At 56.3% G+C, this 23,187-nt stretch overlaps 2 protein-coding genes across 2 annotated transcripts in view; one reads left to right on the forward strand and one right to left on the reverse strand.

The window, feature by feature from the left end:
* USP35 (ubiquitin specific peptidase 35) overlaps positions 1–9,527 on the forward strand; it is a 51,421-nt gene extending 41,894 nt beyond the window's left edge. Inside the window, exons 8-11 of the mRNA XM_032427086.1 lie at positions 4,170–4,263; positions 5,148–5,254; positions 5,757–7,014; positions 7,969–9,527. Coding sequence (XP_032282977.1) covers positions 4,170–4,263; positions 5,148–5,254; positions 5,757–7,014; positions 7,969–8,136 — 1,627 coding nt within the window. The 3' untranslated portion in view covers positions 8,137–9,527. The remainder of the gene's footprint in view (positions 1–4,169; positions 4,264–5,147; positions 5,255–5,756; positions 7,015–7,968) is intronic.
* Positions 9,528–9,548: 21 nt separating this feature from the next.
* The window catches only part of GAB2 (GRB2 associated binding protein 2), a 184,278-nt gene continuing 170,639 nt past the window's right edge, over positions 9,549–23,187 (reverse strand). Inside the window, 8 exon segments of the mRNA XM_032427087.1 lie at positions 9,549–13,452; positions 14,085–14,210; positions 15,503–15,605; positions 15,847–15,937; positions 17,174–17,438; positions 18,515–18,609; positions 20,053–20,215; positions 20,217–20,646. Of these exon segments, the coding sequence (XP_032282978.1) occupies positions 13,309–13,452; positions 14,085–14,210; positions 15,503–15,605; positions 15,847–15,937; positions 17,174–17,438; positions 18,515–18,609; positions 20,053–20,215; positions 20,217–20,646 (1,417 nt within the window). The 3' untranslated portion in view covers positions 9,549–13,308.

Below are 23,187 nucleotides of genomic sequence, written 5' to 3' on the forward strand. Positions count from 1 at the left end.
TCATCTGGCTTGTCAGATTTCTGCTGAGAAAGCTGCTAGTAGCCTTAAGGGTTTTATTTTTATTTTTAAAAAAATTTTTGTATGTAAAGATTTGTTTTTCTCTCGCTTTTAAGATGCTTTAATTTTTGACATGTTAATGATAATGTTTCTTGCTGTGGCTGTCTTTGGGTTCATCTTACTTGAAACTCTCTGGGCTTTCTACACTTGGATGTCTGTTTCCTTCCCCAGGTTAGGGAAGTCTTCAGCGTCTGTTTTTGCAGATATGTTTCCCGGCCCTTTCTTTCTTCTACTGGGACCCCTCTAACATGAATGCATGATTCCACTTGATGTTGTCTCCAAGGTGTCTTGAGTATCTTCATTCTTCTGAAATTCTGTTTCCTTTTTGCTGTTCAGTCTGGGTGAGTTCCACTGCTTTGTCTTCCCACTTGCTGGTTTCTTTTACCTCATCCATTCTGCTGTTGAGCCACTCTAGTCTATTTTTCATTTGAGTTGTTGTGTTCTTCACCTCTGTGACTTCCTTTTGGTACTTTCTTACCACCCTGTTTTGTTGTTGTTGAAGTTCTCATCGTGTTCATCTAGTCCCCACCCCCACCCCTTCCCCAAGTTCAGTGAACATCTTTATGCTCATTCATTTGAATTTTTTATCAGGTAGATTACCTATCTCTGTATCCTTAAGGTCTTTTTCTGAGGTTTTGTCTTGTTCTTTTTTTAAAATTTTTTTAAAGAGTTTTATTTATTTGAGAGAGAGCGAGCGAGCACGAGCCGGGGGGGGGAGGGCAGAGGGAGAGTGAGAGGGAGAAGCAGACTCCCTTAGTCTTGTTCTTTTGTTTGGAGCACAGTTCTCTCCTCATCTTGCTTGACTCTCTCTGTGTGTTGCTACGTGTTAGGCAGAACAACCACCTCTCTGTCTTGAAGGTGTGGCCTTTTGTATGTGGGTGGTGATTCTTGGTTATCTCTTGAACTTTTGTGATTTTCTCAATCACCTGATTTATTCTGCATATGTTCCTATTGATTCGACCCTATATGAGTGCGTGCCAAGACCTGTCGGTGATCCAAGGATCCTCATTTAGCACCTCGTTTCAGGTGATGGGAAGCCAGACTCTCAGGCAGTAGCTTGTGAAGTATGTGAACATGCTTGGTCCCATGTTGCTGCAATAGTAACCCCTGCTGGCCTCCGGACCAGATCTGGAAGTATTCCCTGGACAACAGTTTTAAAAATCAGGGTGCCGGACAAGCCCCTTTCTGGGAGTTTCCTCCAGCTGGAGTGAGGCTAAGTGTGTGCGCCAAGATCCGTCTCCTTGCTCCTGTTCCCCGGGAGTGCTTTCTCAGCCTCTAGATAGATGGGAAACCTGAAGCCTGTCCCTCAGGCTGATGCTCCAGGCTAAGTATTTGGCCTTTTCACAGGCAGAATCGGGGTGTGTTTCAGTGTCTTGTCCATGCAGTGCCCTGGGGGTGGTGGCCTGCCAGGAATTGTCTTTCTGTGTGTGAGCTTTCTGCGGAGTTTGCTAACGGTAGCCCTCTTGGGCCACCAGGGCCGGGTGATCAAGGGGCACCCCATGTGTGGACCGTGTGGACCCACTTGCTTGAGCAAGGCAGCCAGAATGGAGGGGGTGGGCTTGTTTGCTGGCTTCGGAGAGACTGCAGGAAAGCGGCGTGGCCGCCTGCGCCCTCGGGCTTCGGCAGCGTGGTGGGAGAGCGCCCCATCTGCACCCACGTGCCAGCTCTGGGGGCCGGGCCCGTGGCAGCCGCCTGCACGAGCAGATTCTTGCTCTGGAAGGCGAGAACTCCGTGACTGCTGCGCGTGGGTCCCAGCCAGGGAACCCTGCCACCGCCGGCACTGTCCGACCCAGCAGGCGCCGTGACCGCACTTGCTCTTGTCCGTCCCAGCAAGGTGGTGGGGGGCGGGGGCCTGGGCCACTGCGCCTGCCCGCGCTGGCCGTCTGTGGGCGGCGCGACAGTGGTAGCCCCTGGGGCCCCCGTCACCAGGGAGCTGCTCAGCTGCCCCTGCTCCTCCAGCTGGTGTCTCCAGATCAGCAAATGAATTGATCTGACATACAGTGTAGGCACTTTGCAAACTGCTGTCTTTTTTTTTTTTTTTTTTATACTGGAGCTCAGGTCAAGCCCTCCGGGGGGTGGGGAGCAGGGGGGAGCGGGGAGGCTCAGTTTATTAGAGCATTTCAGGACCCCTGGTTTTGCCAGTCACATGTTCTGGAGGCTCCTCTCTCTCCAGTTAGATCCCAGGCTCCGGGGTGCCAGATTCCCCTGGCAGAAGCACCTGTCTGGGGACGCCCCTCCCTGTTGTGTGTCTTTGTCCCCCGGGTGGGGTTTTTTGCAAGACCCTGTCTCTACCCCTCCTAGGCATCTCAGGGTGGTCCTCTTGTCCATTGTTGTGGAAAAGCAGTTCCTCTAGTCTTCAGATCTTTTTCAGAGGGAACGGATCCATAGGTAGCTGTGGATTGGGTGTGTCTGTGGAGTCCGATCTCACTATGCCACCAACTTGGACCCTCCCTCTCTCTGTATTTGGCCCATTTTTAAATCGGTTGTTAGTTTTCAATAATTATTATTGAGTTTTAAGAATTCTTTGTATATTTTGGACAACAGTCCTTTATCGGATGGGTCTTTTGCAAATATTTTCTCCAAGTCCCTGGCTTGTCTTTTAATTCTCTGGATGTTTTCTTTCACAGAGCAGAAGACTTTAATTTTAAGGAAATCCAGCTTATGAATTATGTTTGCAGATCATGTCTTTGGTGTTGCATCTAAAAAGGCATCACCATACCAAAGGTCAAAGAGGTTTTCTCCTATGTTACCTTCTGAGAATCTTATAGTTTTGCATTTTCTATTTAGGTCTATGATCCATCTTGAGTTAATTTTTTGGGATGAGTGTGAGGTATGTGTCTAGGTGTGTGTGTGTATTTTTCATGTGGATGTCCAAATGTTCCAGCAGCATTTGTTGACAAGACTGTTTTTTGCTCCCTTGTTTTGCCTTTGCTCCTTTGTCAAAGGTCAGTTGACCCCCCCCACTGTGGGGGTCTATTTCTGGGCTCTCTGTTATATTCTTTTGATCCATTTGACTCATCTTTCACCCACACCAGACTTAGACATCTTTTTTAAAAAGTAACAGAGCAGGTAAGCTTTGCCCTGGCTTATGGTACGACCTCAAGTAGGTTTCTCCTCTCTGAGCTTCAGGTCTAGTATGGGGAGCTAAATCTCTAGCACTTCCTAACGTGTGTGCTTCTCAGACCTGGTGAAGGCCTGGTTTTTCCAGTTCACAGTCTGCTGCAGACTGTTAATTTTTGTAAGATACAGTCAGACCACTTACCAGAACGAGCACGTGCTTGTATGGTTGTAGTGACATCACATTGCTGTACATGTTCCTAAGCGCTCCCTCAGCTTCTGAACTTAACCTTTGTGATGGATGGCTGGGACTGGGGGGCACACTCTGGTAACGCTGTTCTGCACAGTGGGCTCAGGTTGGAAAGATGCCTGACCTGGCCGCCTAGAGCTGCTTGTGAGAACAGGAGCTAAGGTGAGGCCTGGGGATTGGCTGGTTCCAAGGCAGCATGGGTGTCAGCAGGGGCTCCTTCCCTTCTCCAGCAGGATCAGACTCCATTGTTGGGAGCCCGTCTGTTCGCCTCCCCCCCACACCCCCGTGTCCTCTTTGTGCCGCACACTTCTCACATTGACCCCCGCCTCTCTCATTCGAAGGCAGGGGAACCACTCAGGTGGGCTTAGGGCCATGGTGCGGGGGCCCTGAGAAGGGGCTGTGAGAGTGAACTTGGAGGGGTCAGGTTGAAGCAAGGCCTGCTGCGCTGGGTGGGTGTGAAAAGAGGTGGGTGTGAACAGCTGCAGTGGCTGGGATGATCCTAGCGCAGACTGGCACATGCCAGAGAGTTCCAGCCTCGCCGCTCTGAGAATGTAGGATCTCAGCACATTGGAATCTTTGAGTCTCGGGGTCATGGGCTCTCTGAACTGGAACGAGCTGCAGGGCTCACTTCATTGTCCAGGCTGGGTTGTTCACCTGCGCTTCTTCCCTGGCCTCTGGCCCAGGCCTGAGCTTTAAGCGTCTGCTCTGCCTTGAGGCTGGATGCCCTGGTTCCCAGTGCTGCGGGTGAGTAGAGGCTCCTTGGATGCCCTTGGCTTACCCTGGATGCTTTTGCTTTATTTTGAAGCTTCAGACACTGTGTGCTCAGATTGACTGAGAACAACTCCCAGCCCCTGATGACCAAGCTGCAGTGGCTCTTCGCCTTCCTGGAGCACAGCCAGGTGAGCGCAGGGGGAGTTGGGTGTGATGGAGGGCGGCTCTGGGCTGACACCCTTCCCTGCATCTGGCTACAAGGCCCTACTTCCTGGTGTAAGCTGTTGAGGCTGGCGTGGGTTCATGGTCGTTTAGTGCCTTATGGGACAGGAGAGGGAGTGCTTCCTTGTACCCCCTTCTGTGTCCTGATGCCCAGGTCTCTCCCGTCCGTGATTCCCACCCTTGCGTTAGGAGTTGCTTTGCTCATCTGCTGTCCTTTCTGAGCACTTGCATTGCCAGGCACCCTGAGGGCTGTATTTGTTTTGCTCATTGTCTCTGCCCTCATGGAACCTAAAACCCTTGGCCAAGCATTATGCAAGGCTCTGCGGGGCCACGAAAAGGAGGAAGCCACAGTTCTTGCTCTCGTGGAGCTCATAGTCTGGTGGGGAGGGTGGACCTGCAAATAACAATTGTAATGCTTGAACGGAAGGAAATGCAGTGTTGTGTGCATGCAAGGGAGGGGAAAAGCTGATTATGATGGGGGAGGGGACCACTGGGAAGACATCACAGAACAGGTGTCTGTGCATCCGGGTCTTGAACTCTGTAAGCTTTTGATGGAGGAAAGGTGTTTTAGGCAGAGGGAATGGCAATGAATAAGGGTCTGGAAAGAAAGAGGTGTGTTGGGGAAGAGGATTTGTTCATCTCCACGAACCTAAGGCCATGCTCATGGGCTGCATGGACTTGGTGGGAGAGGATGGGTCAGGGACAACGAGGAATGGGGAGGACTTTAGGGAGGAGGCCAGGAAGTTTGGGACAGAGAATCCCCAGGTACCCTTAGGCCTAGCACATGGCAGAGCTGGTTAGTGAGTGGCCTCCTACTCCTGACCCTGCCTTTCACCTGCCTTGGTCCTAGCGGCCTGCCATCTCTCCGGAGAACTTCCTCTCTGCATCCTGGACACCCTGGTTCAGCCCCGGCACCCAGCAGGACTGCTCAGAGTATCTGAAGTATCTGCTGGATCGGTAAGGGGGCTGGACCGGGCTCCGCGTGGGGGCTTCGGAGCCGGAGGAGGGTGCCTGAGGAATAGCCCATCTCTCCGGCTGCCCCACTGCACCCGAGGAAGGCGTGGAGATGGTTGCTGCGAGGGGTGGCCAGGGCTGCGTGTGAGGGACGTTTGGGAGCTGCTGATTGGAGCCGTGACTGGGGAGGGGTCAGGGCGAGCGTGCGCACGTGCTCTGCTTGCCGAGTGCACGTGTGCGCGTGTTCAGCCCAGCGCTGGGGGCACGCGCACGGAGAGGCGGCACATCTCCACGTGGTGGGTTCATGTGCCTGTCTGGAGGGAGGTGTGCTTGGCTTGTGAGTGCATGTGCGTGGATGTCATTGGCACGTGTGTGGGCAGACTCTGCAGACCCACGCACACGTCTAGACGGGTGGATCCTGGATAAGGTAGGTGGCCCAGATCAGGCCCGAGCGCTGCGAATGGATCTGTGCGTATGTATGAAATCCCCGTGCTCTCTGCTCCAGGCTACACGAAGAGGAGAAAACAGGGACAAGGATCTGCCAAAAGCTCAAGCAGTCCAGCTTGCCCTCCCCTCCCGAGGAGCCCCCCAGCCCAAGTCCCACCTCTGTGGAGAAGATGTTCGGAGGCAAGATCGTGACTCGGATACGCTGTCTCCGCTGCCTCAATGTCTCCTCCAGAGAGGAGGCCTTCACGGACCTCTCTCTTGCTTTCCCCCCCACTGAGCGCTGTCGCCGCCGCCGCCTGGGCTCAGTGATGCTCCCCGCAGAGGACATCGGGGGCCGGGACCCCCCACCACCCTCCCAAGCCCAGGTTCCAAGCAGGGTGGGTCCTCGGAGGCAGAGGAAACACTGTGTCACGGGGGACGCACCCCCCTCCGTCCTGGACATTGAGGGCCTGGGCCCCCAGGGACCTGGGGGGCAGAGCAGTGGGGAGGAGAAGGTGGAGAGGGAGGAGGAAGCACAGGAGGAGGAAGGGCCCCGGGAGGAGGAGGAGGAGGAGGAGCAGGAGGAAGAGGAGAAAAAGAAAGAAGAGGAGGAGGAAGAAAAGGCAGAGAAGGAGAAGGAGGCCGAGACAGCGAAGAAGGAAGAGGACAGCCCGGGGCCGGGGACCCACCGGGGTGGCGCCGCCCCCGCCGGGGAGGGCTCCCGCTCCGTGCTGGACCTGGTCAACTACTTCCTGTCCCCCGAGAGGCTGACGGCCGAGAACCGCTACCACTGCGAGCCCTGTGCCTCGCTGCAGGACGCCGAGAAGGCGGTGGAGCTGAGCCAGGGGCCGCGCTACCTCATCCTCACCCTGCTGCGCTTCTCCTTCGACCTGCGCACCATGCGCCGCCGCAAGATCCTGGACGACGTCTCCATCCCCTTGCTGCTCCGCCTGCCGCTGGCGGGGGGCCGCGGCCAGGCCTACGACCTCTGCAGCGTCGTCGTGCACTCGGGGGTGTCCTCGGAGAGCGGCCACTACTACTGCTACGCCCGCGAGGGCGCCGCCCGGCCGGCCCCGTGTGTGGGTGCTGCTGACAGGCCCGAGCCCGAGAACCAGTGGTACCTGTTCAACGACACTTGGGTGTCCTTCTCCTCCTTCGAGTCTGTCAGCAACGTCACCTCCTTCTTCCCCAAGGACACGGCCTACGTGCTCTTTTACCGGCAGCGGCCCGGGGAGGCGCCCGAGGCCGAGCCGGGCTCTCCCAGAGGCCGGACGGAGCCCACTCTCCACAAAGATTTGATGGAGGCCATTTCCAAAGACAACATCCTTTACCTGCAGGTGAGCAGCCCCCGGGCCTCCGAGCTGATCTCCTGGGTGGAGGGCTTCCCTGCACAGCCACCGGCTTAGAGGGTATTCTGCTCTGTCTCCTCCTTTTCCTGCTCCCTGTCACTGACCCCTTCCTGCTGGAAATATCCTGGTGGGCTAGACAGAACCCCTTACTTCAGAGGCACAGGCGTTCAGTAATCACCAGTTGTTTACCAACGCTTGTCCTCAGTGTGCGAAGGGGCACCATGGGGTTGCGTGGTGGAAAGTCGAGGCTTCCAGGGGCACCTGGGGACCACGCTGCCCGTATCCTCTCGTGTGCCTTCGACTCCCCTCTTTACAGTCGGGTGGTATCAGAATACTTAGCAGCAGGAACAGCAGAGGCCACGAACCACCAGAGTAGTACCCTGGGGCCCCGTGTGGGGACCCCGGGCCAGCGTTTACGTCTCTGCTGGGCCTTGCAGGCAGAGGCAGGGCCGCGGGGAAGGAGCGTCTGTGCGGGGGCCTCCGTTCAGCCTGAGGAGAAACGTTCCTCGTGCCTTGAGGGGCAGTGAGCTGGACAGCTGTGTCAGGACAGCAGGGGGGACCCTGTGTGCTGTGACGTGATCCTTGGAGTCCCTGCACCTCCTTCTCCCGGGGGCCATGGCAGGCCCTCATCAGTTACTCAGCCGTGTGTGAAGGAGTTCCTTTTTTCCAAGGGGCTAGGAGTTTTTACTGGGAGAAGAGTGGTTTTGAAGCCTAGATCGAGGGTGGAAGGATGGATCCATCCCAGCCATTCTCCTGCGGAGCTGGAACACCCCGCGGGCAGGAGCTGAGGCTTCTCTGTGCTTGGCCCTTGGGCACGTTGGAGACACTCAGAACTGCTGTGCCGGATGGCACTGGGGTGGGGCTGGGGGAACAGTGAAGGAAGACTCTGGCTTCAGAGCCCGCATTTTAAGCCTCCTTCCCCACCCGCATCTGTGTTCCCAGGAGCAGGAGAAGGAGGCCCGCAGCAGGGCGGCCTACATCTCTGCGCTCCCTGCATCTCCGCACTGGGGCAGGGGCTTCGATGAAGACAAGGATGAGGACGAAGGCTCTCCGGGAGGCTGCAGTCCTGCAGGTGGCAGTGGCGGTGACTTCCACAGACTGGTCTTCTAGTGTGGACCCGGCCCCAGGCTTGCTCCCAGCTGCGGGGGCCCCACAGCCCACTGCAGGGGAGGCCTTGACCCTTTCCTTCTGGGAACCGGGTGGGGACCGAGGCCAAGGCGCTCTGCCAGGTGGGGGCTGAGGGAGGCTGTGGAGGCAGGTCCAGCCCCTAAGACAGGCCCTTCCAAGGGCAGGAAAGGTGGAGAGGAAGCTTCCGGGACACGGGTCCTCAGCCTGAAGGGTGTGCAGAGACTCCGATACAGAGCTGAGAGCCAAGCCCCTGACACTGGGATCAGCCCCATTCAGATTTCTCACCCAAGTGTCCTGGTCAACTTGAAGCAGCTTAGATGGACACTCTGGGCCTTGTCCCCCCGTCCCCCCCAGCAGGCTACGTGACGGGGCTGATTCACAGCTCTAGTGCTTTGCCATCAAGTAGCATCTCCCTCCTCGCTCCTTTCAGACCATCCTATCGCTCTGTAGTATGAGCAGCAGAGCAGGGTCTGGGGCGTGTGTGTCCCCGCGGCCCCTTCTGGGCTCTGAGGGCTTTCAGAGGCACACGGTGTGGCTGCCTGCACCCCTGGTACTTGAGGGGAGTGTAGGTGGGAAGCAGCCTGGCGCGGGGGCAGAGACTGTCGGTGCAGAGGGGGCAGGCCAGCCCCCTCCCCCACAGCGGGAGACCCTTCACCCCCAAACCCCATCTCCCCAGCCTGCCTCAGTGCCTGAGATGCCGCCATTTGCATCCCCTTTCTGGTTGAGCGAGAGAATCCTTACTTTACCGCAACTATGTTTGTGTTTCTCATGAAGCCGTCGTCGGACCGGAGGAAAGCTGGCTGGCTCAGCTCCTCCTCTGTGGCATTCAAGCCGTGGCCTGGGCGCCGGGGGGGGAGGGGGGTTGGTGAGGAGCGGCTATGGACGTCAGTGTGCCCGGACACTGCTGTACCCTTCCACATGGAGAGAGGAGACCCAAACGGGAATAAAGTAGGTTCTCTGAAGCCTTTAAAGATGTCGTTCTTTCTGCCTCCGTGGCTGTGGCGGCGGCCGTGCCCTTTGTTTCTTGCTGTGTCTGGGCTGAGAGCAGGGTACAGCCTGTGCCCTGTTGGCTCGTGTGACGCCCCACGGGAGGGGACAGTGTGCTACCCTGAAGCGCCAGCAAGTGAAAGGTGAGGCCTGGGAGGACCCCGAGGGTAGAGCTGGCCCAGCAGTGGGGCCGTTCCCCAGAGGCCGGCGCCGGCAGTACCCTGAGGGGCAGGGACCCACACTCCGGGCTGCCCGAGGAGCTCCTGTCAGGGGGACTCGCCTGTCGGGTGAAGCCAGAGCCCCCGTATCTGGGGATTTTTCAGACACCAAGAACCCCGGACTGCCCAGAACTCGCTGCCACTGCTCCCCCGTTCTCCCCCCACCCCCCGCCCTTCCCTGGGAGAACCTGGTGCTGGCGTGTGGCCCCTCCCGGGACGGACTCGGGCACCTGCCAGGAGGAAAGGGGGGAGGCAGCCCCCCCATCATCTCCCCAGGTGCCAGCCCATTCTTGGAGCTGGAGAGGTCACACAGGAGCCCTTTCCACCCCAACCCTGCTCATCTGGGGGAACAAAGTAGGTGGGAAGGCAGGGACAGAGGCTGCGGCATGGCCAGGGGCTACGAGGGCCACGATGGCCGCCTGCCAGTGTTGTAGGTGGAGGAGTTGAGTTTTGGCCCAAGTGTCCAGACCCTTGGGACATCAAACCTTAGGGATCAGCGACACTGGGCTGGTAGTCTCAGAGTTCGTCTGCACACTCCGTGCACCTTCTAAGGCAAAAGGGTGGAATCAGGAATACACATTCCGAGGTAAGGAGGAGTCATTCTTGTTCCGGGTCAAGACAGGGGCCCCGTTACTTCCTATTAAAATGAAAGGGAGCAGACTGGCACCGAGCGTTCCGGGGGCCCTGACAGAGATGTGTTTGGGCCTCCATGTGGGTGGCCCCCCGGCAGGGATTCTGTGCAGGTGGGTTCCCTCCCCGGCGCCTTCAGACGAGGCAGGCTCCAGCAGCCTTCTCTGGTTGCTTCTAACGGACTTTATTGTTGTCCTGCTCCACCACCACAGTAAAAAGGGCCCTACAAGCTCCAGGCCTGTGCTGCGTGTCACCACAGCAAAAACAGGACCCACCGGAACACGTTCCCACCCCACCCCAGACCTACTCACAGGATAAATACATTTTTTTTTTAAAGAAAACAGAATAAATTAATAACTTAAGTGATTAGGCACCAACAGTGATTTGAAAAATTAAATGTCAATTTTAAATGGTATAACAGGGCAAGAACCTAAGACTGCGCTGCTAGCCCCTTTTCTCTTCCCGACAATTCTGTGCGAAATGATTCTAAGTTTCAAGACACGTGTAACCAACACACAAGAATACACACCACCAACTATCACAGGACAGCCTGCGCCTCGAGGGGGCCCCTCCGCAGGCAGGCCAAGGAGCTTGGAAAGTCCCAGAATGTTGGCTCCCGGAGGAGGGAGCTGCAGTGCTCCTGGGCCCAGCCTCGCTTCCCTCACGGGTTGCGGACGAGTGCGAACTGCATCCAGAGCTCTTGTCAGAAGGGCGTGGGGAGGGTGGGTCAGCCGGGGCTTGGGGCGAGCCCTTGCTCCACTCACTTCGGAAGGGGAAGGGTTGTGCTTCTCTCCTAGGAATGGGGCATGTTTGAAGGGTTTCAAATGTAGAAGTCTCAGAAGTCCATCCCGGGGAGGGGACTCGGCTCCCTGACTAATGCTCTGGGTGCTGCCTGTCCCTAGTGAGCCAGGCCCTCCCCAGAGAGACAGCTCAGCTTCAGCATGGAAGGGCCTCAGCCACCATCTAAGCGAACCACCCCTTCACAGGTGGTGGCTCCCTGGGACCTTGCTTAGCCCATCTCCCTGGAACCCTCCCTCGCTGCCGCTTGGTCCTGCTGGCCCGGGCACCATGAGTCCTGGGTCTGCCCTTGCCAGGCCACTGAACTGCCAGGTGTGTACGAGACACCGGTCATTTGAAGCCCGTGAGCCCGAGTCTCTGCCCTCAACAGGCCAGTGTCCTCTTAACACTTCCTTCTGTCTCCACCGCCACCCTGAGGGCTTGGGAGCTGCAGGAACCAAGAGCTGGAAGGAGGCCTCCTTGGACATTAGAGTTGAACACTCTGCTTCATTCACCTTGTACTGACTCAGCACACACACGGGCTGGGGGCACAGGGCAGCACCCCTCAAAGCTCGGCCCTACGAGACCCTGCAGAGGGTCTTAAAGGGACCCAGTGTCAGCCTCTGCCATCAGTCCCAGCGCTCTAGGGTGACTGGACCCCAGCCCTGGCCTCCTCCCCTAGAAATCCACTCCATCTTCCGGCCCCTCAAGCCCATCTCAGCACCACCCCCCTTCTGCCAGATACCACCTTCCTCTGATCTGCACCAACCTCCTGAAGCAGCAGCCTTGCTTCCAGTCTCTCTCGCGGCCCTCACCTAGGTCCTGTGCCCTTGTGTCTCCACCCACCCCTGCCTCCAGTGCGGGGACACACTGGTTAATTCCTGCCGTCCCAGAATCAATGCTCGCGGAGTTGAACTGCTAGGAGAGGGGCTACTGCGGAGAAAATCCTCCCGACCGGAGTGGGGCTTCTGAGACTGGCCAGGCATGTGCTCGCGGGAGCCCGAAGGTGAGCTGTAGCCACCTCCGTCAGCCACGGTGGCAAGTATTTTTTTTTCAAAGGAAGGTGGTCTGTTACCCCAGGGTGGGATGAGACCTCTGCAACCCTAGATGATTTGGGCAAGAACCATCCACACGAAAGATTCGGATCTCTCCTCCCCAGCTTAGGACAAAGTGCCTGGTGGGGGAGGGCGCAGCTCATGGGGCGGCCTTCCAAGCCATGGGAGCAGAGGCCTGGCCTCTCCTGTCCCAGGGATCAGGTCTGAGGCTAACGTGGCTCCGGGCCTCCAGGGAGCGGCCGCTGGAAGATGAGCTGGGAAAACACCAGGGGCTCCCGCGACCACACTCCTCCCGGCCTGGGCCCTGGCAGAAGCCCCAGCCCTCCCCCACGTCCTCTTGGCCCCACGCTCCCCTGCACTGCTTTCCCCACGTCCCTCACACGGCTCCTTCACTTCCGCTCAGGCCTGCAGCCCCAGGAGCTGCCCCGGCTTACCCCCCCGCCCCCTGCCCCCCGCCTGCCCCAGGCCGCGCTGTCTGCCTCCGAGGTCTGTACCCGGCCTCTCAGCCCAGCGGTTATCTGCCCGCCCCCCACCACCTGTCTTGCAGAGACACACTTGCTGCACCCTCCCCGCTACAGCACCTCCCGTCCGCCCCACGCGCCCTCCCCACCCTGCACTGCCTTCCCTCAGCACCAGCCTCCGCCCGCACCCTGCAGCACCCAGCACCGTCCCTTCTGGCGGGGTGCGCCCCCAGAGGAGGGCCTGTACGCTCCACGGTTCTAGGGGCCCTGACCCCACGGGATCCTGGTCACCTCCTGCTCCTGGTTTGTGGTTGCCCATCCTCCTCTGTTTTCCCTCCCTTGCGTCCTCCTTCCTCCTCCTGCCTCTCCCAACCCACCACGGCTACACAGTGGCGGGGCCACTGCCCAGATCACCTGCCTTCTGCATCGGGGACCTCCTTCCTGTGTCCCTCAAGACCACTGCTAACCTTCCTTCTCAACTCCATCTTCTGGGGGGCCATGCCTCTCCTCTACCAAGAAACACAAGGATGAAGAAGTCCCTGTCCACTTTGGTCTGCCGGTCCTGGGCTCCCTGGATCAGCGAGACAACGTGGCATCTTCTGGGACTGAAGGAGAGGTAGCCCAGGAGCTGGAGGGAAGAGGGCTTGAGGGCTATGACCGGAAGTGAGGTGTGGAATCTGGCTCAGAGCCCCAGCCCCTCCCAAAGCCTAGTAGATATTCGGGTCTGAAGGACAGGAAGAGGCTGAAGGATGCTTTTTGGCAACAGCTCTAACTAAGGTGGGTAGAGGCATGGCCGTTACTGATACAAATCAAAGGTGGGCCCCGAGTGGGCAGAGGGTGGGCCTCCATCAGGCCCTTACCTCTCAGAAGGGTTCAGGGTCCCTGACATCAAGTGCTTTGAAGGCCAGAGTGGCAGGAGGGGGCACTGGGAGAGGAGAAAATGTGTGTGTTGGGGGGGACCGAGGGGAGGAGCCAGCTCTGGAGATGCTGCCTCCGGGCACCTCCCCAGTCATGGTGGCCCCTGCGTCACAGCTTAGCACCCTTGGAAGGCTCCGAGGACTGCCGCACATCTGTCCACTCCTGCATGGTGTTCTGCAGGGCCTGGGTTTTCTCCTTGTCCACTTGAACGTAGTCCACCTTCTCATCAGAAGTGACAGATGACGTGGATGGCTGAGGACAGAACGGGGAGGTGGCTGTGAGTTATCCGTATGGTGGGGAGCAGAGGTGGGGGGCTCTTTCTGAGCTGCCTCAAGGGGAGATGGGCCTCTGCTGCCACTCAGACCAGCCTCAGGAGCCTGTATTGTTTCTGAAAGGGGCCTTTAAACCCCAAACTGCATCATCTCTCCTGTTCTGCAACAGCCTGGGTCAGCACTCCTGATTTCCCAGGCCTTCATCTCTGCCTCCACCCACCTTCCTGGGAAGGAATTTGCTGGGGGCCAGGGAACACTGGCAGCCACCCTGCTGTCTGGACTGGGCAGCTGAGTGTGCTTCCTGGGGAGGCTTTCCGGGGCCGGGGAGTCCCTTCTGCAGGTCCCTGTACCAAGGGCAATGGATGCACCTAGACACTGAGTTCTCAAAGGGAAGCTCAGGACCAGGACACAGGATCCCCGAGTCTCGGCTCTGTCTGTCATTCAGTGTGCATCCATTTGCTCATTGGCACAAGGGGGATGGACTGGCTGAGAAGGTCGGACAGACCTCGAGCACCTGTGCATTCAGAGAGGAGGCGTGCGAGCCCCCTAAGACCCAGACTAAAGGAAAAGCAGTCAAGCGGTACAAGGCTGAGTGCTGGGACACCCCGGTACCTTGCGGTGGGGGCTGGGGGAGCTCGGCTGGAAGTCCAGGGCCAGATAATCAACGCTGCCCGTGCTCTTCTTCGGGGCGGGACTGTTGGTGCCACTGGGAATGGGAGATGCAGACACTGGATTTTGCTATCACAAAGGAGGGAAAACCATTAGTAAGTGGAGGAAACAGACTAACACACCACCCGGGAAAACCCACACCTCTGGGCGTCTCATGTCCTCATTTAAACCTTCGTAACGGTCCTGTGATGTAGGTATTCGTACTATTCTTGTTGTTTAAAATAAAGATAAAACTGTACTTCAGAGAGGTGGCCTGACTTGGCTGGGGTTGTGCAGTTGGTGAGCGGGGACGGGAACCGGCTCTGTCACCCGGCTCCCGGACCCGCACTCGTCCCGCTGTGCCTCCCTCCCGGGCCGGCCGGCCAGGTCTCCCCCACTGGCTCCCTGACAGACCCCGTGGTTGCCTGCTGGCCCCCAACAGGGCGCCCCTTTCCTTTACGCCCCGGATGCTGGAAAGCCTTCGTGGCACCCAAGCTGCTGCTCTGAATCTCCCGGCCCCGGCCCCTCCTCCCCGGGCTCCCGCAGCCGCCCTTCGACGGAGCCACTCTAGGCTCCTGTCTCCGTCCAGGCACCAAGACCAACTTGTCGAGGATTTTCCTGAAGTCTTATCCTAATGAGAATGGCAACAGTCCTGTGTTCTGTTTCTTGGCTGCTGATTGTTCGGCTGATGCGTCCTTTCACTACGGATGCAGCAGCTGCAGGTGCTGGGCAGCGACTCCCTTCTCAGTGAAAATGTCAGGGAGGAAGCTTCTCGTGCTGACCGTGTCTAGATCTCTGGCCTGGCCTTTGGCACCGTACGTCATGGTACATGTGTGCCCCCTCCGCTGAGGAGGTAATAAATGCTTACGCTCGCATTCTCGCTCCTGCTCATGGGAACAGCAGTCAGGAATGAAGAGTTCTTGACTTTTGAAAGATTGTAACAGGACAGAAGAAGGAAGTCAACTTTGAAGGCTGCCCTAGTCACTCTCTGTAGGCTCCCAGGGACGGTGCTGAGGCACCGGCCTAATCCCCTGGCCCTTTAAACCTTCTGGGGCTCCCTGTGGCCCACAGGGAAAGCCCAGACTTCCCCAGACAGCATTCGGGGTCATTCATGAGCTGGATCCAGCCCAACCTCCACCTGGAGCCGTAGTCAACCGCTCTCCTCCTCCTCTGTGTCCCCCCCACCCCGGAGCCACCTCCCTTCTCCCTGCGAGTGTGTCCCCACAGCACCGCCTCTCCACCCATGTCACAGTCGGCCTCCCCGAGGGCAGGGCCCGTGTGACCCCACTGCGCACAGGAAGGATGGCGGCAGCAAAGGGGGTGCCTGCGGGGGGCCCGGGTACTCGGGCAGCAGTCACTCCCGCGGAGCGCGGACGACTCACCATGGGGACGTAGTTCTCTTCGCTGTCTCCGGAGTCCGTGCTGGTGATGCTCTGGGTGGAGATGGGGCGGCAGTACTGGGAGGAGCCGCAGTTGAAGGTGTGGCTGTGGTGGGGAGAGGACCGTGACCTGGGGAAGCGCTCAGGCTCCCGGCCCCAGGCTCCGCCCTCCATCAGCAGAGGAAGGTCTGATACAGGGAAGGCGCGATGACTCCCCCTTCACAGACGAGGAGACCGCGGCCCCAGAGACCTCTCGGCCACCGCCGGCGTGAGCATCAGACTGCAGCTCCCGACTCAGCCCCTCGCAACCCCGCGCCACGTTCCCACCTCCCCAGGCGGACACTCACATGGCCCTCGACCAAGACTTGGTGACAGGTGACTTGAAGGGGAGCTCGTCAATGACGGTGTTGTTTCTCAGGTCAAGTGGTGTTGGCTTCACTGCAGCAGGAACAGAAAGGCAAACGATCAGCCCCTGCTGCTGCTAATGGCGTGCGGCCACACGCGGGCACACGCGGGCACACGCGGCCACACACCACACCCGTATATTCACGAAGGCTTTCGCATTCCCGCTTTTACACAGGGAAACTGAGGCTCAGCAGCTTCTGTGGTCTTTGCCTGTGTTGCTAGGCCCTGAAGTCATGTCTTCAGATTCTGAATGATTATTTTCTTTGCAAGCATATTCTGGAGTAATCATATTTTCAGAATCCAAAATGGAGACACTGGGTCTGACAAGAGACTGCTCTCCCCAGACGTGTGGCTGTACATAAAAACAAGAGACGGTAACTGAGATGGAGGACGTCACTGCCACTCGCGAACCAGGCTGTAGAGCCCGCAGGGGAGGAAGGCGAATGCACAAAGCCCTTTAAGGCTTCACTTCAAATGCTAAGGTCTGAACTCGCTGCTGACCAGACCAAGTTGGGGGGCCGGGGTATCCTGCCCGGTTGCTCGACTTCTCCCTCTGGATTCCTGCCACTGACCCCTGGCCAGCAGCCTGAGGGAGCAGAGGGCACGGATCTAGGCTTCCTGAACGTCTGCTGCATACCAGACCCGGTGTCCAGATGCTTTCCTCCGGAACACACCACTGTCCCCATCTCACAGCTAAGAAAACTGAGCTCAGAGAAACTGAAATGATTTACCCAAAGCCCCTCCCGAGGAAGTGCTGAATAAGGATTCCAACCCGCATGTAGCCGGTCGGAGAGCTCACGCCCTTCTCGTCCAGCCGAGTTATCTTGTAACAGACCGCTCCGCCAGATCCAGTCCTCCTCCCACGTCCTCCAAAAGCAGTTAACACTTTACAAGGCACTTTTAGGCATATTATCTGTGCTGCTCAGTGCTCTGCAAGTATTCACAGTTCTCAGATGAGAAACAAGGCTCAGACACACAGAATGATTTGCTTCTAATCCCAGGTGGCAGAACCGGCACCGGAATGTGTCCTGTCCTGTTGGCGCCCGCACCCCTGCCCATCCAGGCTACTCTGGCAGCCAGCCCCTGGGCTGCTGGGCCACGGGCATGAATTTGAGCGTTTGTGTATGTGTATGAGAGCTGGGGGTGGTTTAGGCCCCCAGAGGCTAACACTTCCTGGCAAGGAAAGTTCAGGATCCGCTCGATCCCTAAATGAACGCAAACAGTTCCTGGACACCGTCCAGAGACGGGACGGGGAGAGAGGAGACTCACCTTTCCGGTCAGGTTTGAGGTTGCGGTTGACGGGAGGTGGCTGGATCTCACTCCCTCGGCTGGGGCCCCGGTGCATAGAAAGGGCTGCTGAGGGGTAGCCAAGCGCCTCAAAGTGGTGGGGGCCCGGGCTCATGGGGATGTAGACACTCTGGGAGTTATCACTTGCCCGCTCCGTGGCCAGCAAGGTGGAGGACCCTGGATTCATGGGGACGTAGTTGTCCTCAGAATTGGTGCTCTCGGATCGACCCACAGCGGTTTTCCCCGGCTAGGAGGGGGAATGGAAGAAACAGGAAGGGAGTGAAAATCTGTATGCAAGGAGAGGAGAGTTATAACTGAATTAGCTGCCCCGGGAAGCTAGTAAGGCAGGCTCTGGGGAAACCAAGCAGGAAGGCACAGTGGGAGGCGGAAAGCAATGAGGTCTGTGGGTCCCTTCTAGTTTCCACAATCCGTTGGGACCCACTGGAAATTTGTCACAGTCCTCTGGTATCAAATACCCCTGGTGGCTGGGTGCAGAAGGCTTTGTGGGGGCCTGAACACGCTGAGGGTGCCACAAGCCTGTGGGTTTGGTTTAGGACCTGCTCTTCATCTCAGGTCCACACTCCCCATTTGCGGGCCGGCATCTGAAGCCCGAGCAGGGCCAGGAGCCCAGGAGAAGCCTGGGCCCTGGCCAGTGAGGTCTGGGCCAGTGTGCTCCCCAGGCCAGCTTGCAGGGTGACCGCCAGCTGCAGTCGGAGCTGCCACCAACGTGTACAATGCCGTCATCCTGGGCCCTACTCCTGCCAGGAGTCTCCTACCCCTGCCCTGCCTGTCCACACAGACAAGGAAGCTGCCTCTGCTTTGGTTACCCAAGTTTCATCATTTCAGTGGGTGCAACGCCAGGCCCTCATCTGCTTGGCGAGCTGTGGTCAGCCCCCTGCAGAGGGCAGCCTGGGATCCTGCACTCAGACCATACTTCTGCCACCAGGAGGGCCTCTGAGCACCGCCCCTACCTGCAGTCCCACGCTGTAGCCCCTCCTCTGGGTGGAGCCTCACGGACAAGCCTGCTGCCTCAGCTTCCCCATCCCAGGGCCCGGGGCCTCTGCATTCTAGACCCGCCCTACTGACGTGGAGGGCTGGCGAGCCTTGTGGTCTAGCTCTCTAAGTACACTCACTTCTTCCACACCAGACACCTGTATCTTACTTTCTGAAAATCCAACCCAGGCATCTGGACGGAGACAAGAAACAGGCAGGTCCCTAAGAGGGAGAAGCCATCACTCTTGTGAGCTGTATTTTTTTGTTCCCTGGAGTGTGACCTTAACCCACCCAGGCAGGCCTGAGGACCCCTGGCTAACCCCTACTCACCAGGAAAGAACTGACCGCATCACTCATGGACTCGGCAGACCGGCCTGCACTCTCTCCACCACGCTGCGGGTATTCGTAGGACTCACAGGAAGAAGCTACGAGAGAGGAAAGAAGATCCATGTGCTGATACTTCCCCAAACCCTCAGCAGAAGATACTACTCTCAAACCCAAGTGATAAGGTATTACTTCCATCCCATCATTCCTCAGTTCAAAAACTCCTCCTAGGCTTCTAGATCTAACTCCAGTGTTGGCCCCTACAGAGGATCCCTCCTTAACTAACTACTCCTTCCCTCAGGTACGCCCCTCTCCTCTAACTCCTTCAGCACTCAACTCCTGTCCCACTCATCCCTGCCATCGCGTCTATGAATACTATAGGAATAATGATACTGGACTAATTTATATATGTTGGTTTTATTTCGCCAACTAGATGTGAGCTCTCTGAAGAGTAGGGACATGTTTTATGTACGTCAGTTTCATTTCAATTCCAAAGCACAGGTGATTGATCCAATAGTTGATGGACTGAAAGAGTACTGAGCCCAAACTCAGGATCCCAGGTCCAAGTCCCACCTCTGTCCCCGACTGAACTTGCAAACCTTAATAAGTCTCCTAACTACCACGGGCCTCATGTGAAATGGAGACACTGAGGCTCTGTCCCACCACACTCTCAGGGTCACTACGTGACTTAGACAATAGGATGGATAGGAGCAGGCTTCACAAGCCATACAGCACGATACAAAATGAAAGGAATTAATATGACTATACTTTTTCGTCACACAGAGGAAGCTTATTCAGGGTTGGAATATGCTCAGGGGAAATTAGTGACAATAAAATTTATACACTTCAGAGAGAAATCCAGATTTTAACCAAAGAGATTCATGTGTGGCTTAGAAAATATTTAGTAGCTCAGGGCACCTGGGTGGCTCAGTCGTTAAGTGTCTGCCTTCGGCTCAGGTCATGGTCCCAGGGTCCTGGGATCGAGCCCTGCATTGGGCTCCCTGCTCCGCGGGAAGCCTGCTTCTCCCTCTCCTACTCCCCCTGCTTGTGTTCCCTCTCTTGCTGTGTCTCTCTCTGTCAAATAAATAAATAAAATCTTTAAAAAAAAAATTTAGTAGCTCAAAATTTGTTTTAATAGTCTCTTAGTCCACATAGGTTTGGCTCCAGTTTGAACTGGTCCTCTAAATTTATTTTTTCTGTCTTTGATTTATATAAAAATGAATCAAATACTATGACTTGGACTTCCAAACCCATAATAAGTTGTGTTGTGGTTAACCGAGAATGTTCCAGCTCCCTGAGTAGAATAGTAACCGCTCTCAAGCAGGGTCTGCTACACTCTTGCATTGCGGGCATCCACAAATAGCCTCCAGTGCTGGAGGACCAGCCAGGAAGGGGTTTGGGTACAAGATCCCTAAACCTGTGAGTATCAGTGACCTGGGTGGGCCTTACATCTCCTCAGTGTGGATGACCAAGGACTGGCAAATTACTGAGAACTCCCAAGCTACCTCCCTCTCCCCAGGGTCACAGCCAGGGATTATACCAACCTCGGTGCAGTCGGCTGTTGTCCATGGCTGGGAGGGTGTTGCGCCTGGGGATGGTGGCCGCGGCAGAGATGGATCTGCTGCTTTCGCTGATTGGAGGTCTCTGCTGAGGGCTGCCCCATCGAGGGGTTTCTGCCTGACTTGGCTTGGGTGGCCGGGGAGGGGGGGGCGATGGCTGAGTCCCCAGGAGTGGCCACTGCCATGGCATTGTGGTTCTTGTCCAACGTGAACGTCCTAGGGATCTGGTAGGCTGAGAGTGGGGTGGCTGGAACGTCCATATTGTCCACTAGGAGGTCCCCGAACTCCCTACACAGGGTGTTGCTGGGCGTCTTGAAGGTGTATACGTCCTCGTTATCGGTCTCAGAGCCTGTGAGGCTGCCCTTAGTGTGACCGTGGGAGGCTAGGCTCCGGGGGAGGTCGTAGGTACTGTCTCTGAATTCCGTATTGTGCCGGCTTGGCTTGGGGAGGCTATAGAAGCCGTGGACTTGACCACTGACCCCGTTGACACAGTGTCCGTTGCCCTGGGCAAGCTTCTGTACGGCTGTGTCGCTCCTCATGAGAAATGAGGCCCTGGTGCCCTGAGAGAAGCTGGCGCTCCTAAGAGAGAGAGAAGAAGGGAAGGGATGGGGCAGGTTAGAGGGGGCCAGGACTGCCCACCCGGGGAGGCAAGCTGGCATGTTCAAAGCCCCATTCAGCTGGCTGGTAAACCAGGCTGAGGAGGCCGGCAGGCCTGAGGTGTATCCTCGTTTACTAGCTGTGTGACTTGGCATGAGGGACTTTCTCTTTCTGAGCTTTGGTTAATGCATTTGCAAAAATGGTGATTAAAAACATACGACGAAGGTTGTTCAGACATTAGACCCCAGGAGACCTAATGTTAGCCTTTAGCCTCGCCCTACCCCCGGCTGGCTGTGATAGGTCGCTCTTACCCCTCACCCCTCTGAATAAACATGGCAGCTGTGCCACCCGCCTGTTCGTTGCTTTAAGTACCATAGAGTGTACACATTTGTATACGAAAGCTGTGAGACAATGGAAGGAACCCTTAAACTGGTGTCACACACTAGCAAACAGGTCATTTCACCTGAGTCTCCGTCTTCCCGCTGTAAAACCAGTCCGCTAATGGCTGTGGAAGTGATACGTTATAAAGAACGGTTCCCATGGAAGCTATCTGTGTATTTTCTATCAGGTATTATGGTTTGTTGAAAGGCATTTAGGGGGGAAATAGCTCTTTCCAGAAGACCAAAATTTTATAGGAAAAATGGTTTCCCATTTGGGAACTATATTATAGACAGAAAAAATTTTGAGGATTACTGTTTTAAAATGTAGGTTTTTGGGAAATAAGGCAAGACTAAACAGTAAAAATAGATCTGAGAGTGGAAGGATTTGTGTGAGCTCCACTCAGCCCCCACCCGAAGGCATGGCCTGGAGAGTCTCTGGCTCTCCGGGGTTCATCCAACTTTGAAGCTCGTGAAGCCACCGGCCTAATGAACGTCATTGTCAAGCTGGATTCTGTGTTGTGTGGAGGTGGGCGGTGTGGGAAAGTGGAAGGTGAGGTTCTGAGCAAGTAGGGATCCACGTATCTCACATTATGATTCTTCATAGGATTTCATAGAATCACTGTTCTAGAACAATCCTTTACAGTAGTGATTCTCAGCCTTCTGGAAGCTATAAGCTTCTTCAAGAATCTGATTCAAGGTTCTTGGCACTTCTGACCGGCATGAGGCAAATCTCGTATACATACAAATTTGCATGATATAACTGGGGCGGGTGAGGCGCTCATAGCCCTCCTGAAGCCAATCCGCTGGAACTTTTGCCTCATACAAGCATATATGTAGCTCCTGGGGAGCTTGTTATTTATGGATGTGGCCACCAGATGGTGATAGAAAATAGGGCCCAGTAGTTTAGAAAGAGGAAGGGAAACAGGTGTCTAGGCCAGGCTCTCTTGTAAACTGGCATCCTTGACCACTGGGGAGTTCCATTTCACTCCCCAAACCTTCAGTGGCCCTTCTCTTCTAGGCCTCCGTGTTCTTTCTCCTTTTCTTTTCCATTTCACACACATAACCAAGCCACGCACCATGGACCTAGATCACTGAACCTCTAGCCTTTTGATAATGGAGTGCGTGGAACAAAGGATGGGGGAGTCAATGGTAGATATAAGGTTGGATGTCCCCACTGAGATCTGTTCATTTAACAAACGTTTACTGATGTCCTATTTTCCACTGGGGCCGGGCATAGTGGATACACAGATGCCTCCTGCCCTGGGGGACATAGTGGTGGAGGAGGTGACATGCATACCGATCATTATAATCAGCTCTTGACAGATTTATACTGACCCTCCCTGGTGGTGGTGGTACAGAATGTCAGGGGAGGCTTCTTCAAAGATCTTACCGTTCAGTGAGTCTTGAAATTGGCCAGGTGAAAGGCAAGAGAGGGGCAAAGGTGTTCTCGTGAGAGGCACGAAGAAGTAGAACACAGCCTAGCAAGGGAAAGGAACTGCAGCTGCTCAGGCTGCAGCAAGCGTGTTAGGAGGCAGGGCTGAGAGGTGACAGTGCAGGGGCCAGGCTGGAGCTGCTGGGAACAGGGGAGCCCCTGGAGGGTTTTAAGGCGGGATGGGGAGAACATCACAGGTGTCCTGCAGCAACCTTAAATACTGTTCCATGTTTCACATAATTTTATTCGAACCTTAACCTGATTCAGGAATGAATTCATCATCTTCTTCCTGACTCTCCTATCTTGGGAATGCACCAGTCACTCAAGCCAGACACCCGGGAGTTATCCACATTATAATTTTTCACTCAAGAACCCTGTCAGGTCCTACTGAATCCACCCCAGTTCAGGTCCTCCTGGTTTTCCTTCCACATAAATGAAAGGGCTGGTAGCTAGTCTCCCTACCATCTGCCAGATCCCCTTGACGTCCTCCAGACACTTACTTTCCCGACTTGCCAGCTTACGCATTTCCAACACGGTGCCACCGCCTTTAGGACTCAGCTGCACTCCGGCTCTAATTCACCTCTCCAGTCTCTTCTCCCTGTTCCCCTCCCCACTCTTGGATCCACTCAGCCAAACTTCCCTTGCTCCCAGTGGGCCCTGTGCAGTTAAGCCTCTGGGCTTGGTTGCGTTGTTCACGCTGTCTGACAGGCT

This window comes from Phoca vitulina, unplaced genomic scaffold, assembly GCF_004348235.1.
Source record: "Phoca vitulina isolate PV1807 unplaced genomic scaffold, GSC_HSeal_1.0 scaffold36, whole genome shotgun sequence".
NCBI classification, from domain to species: Eukaryota; Metazoa; Chordata; class Mammalia; order Carnivora; family Phocidae; genus Phoca; species Phoca vitulina.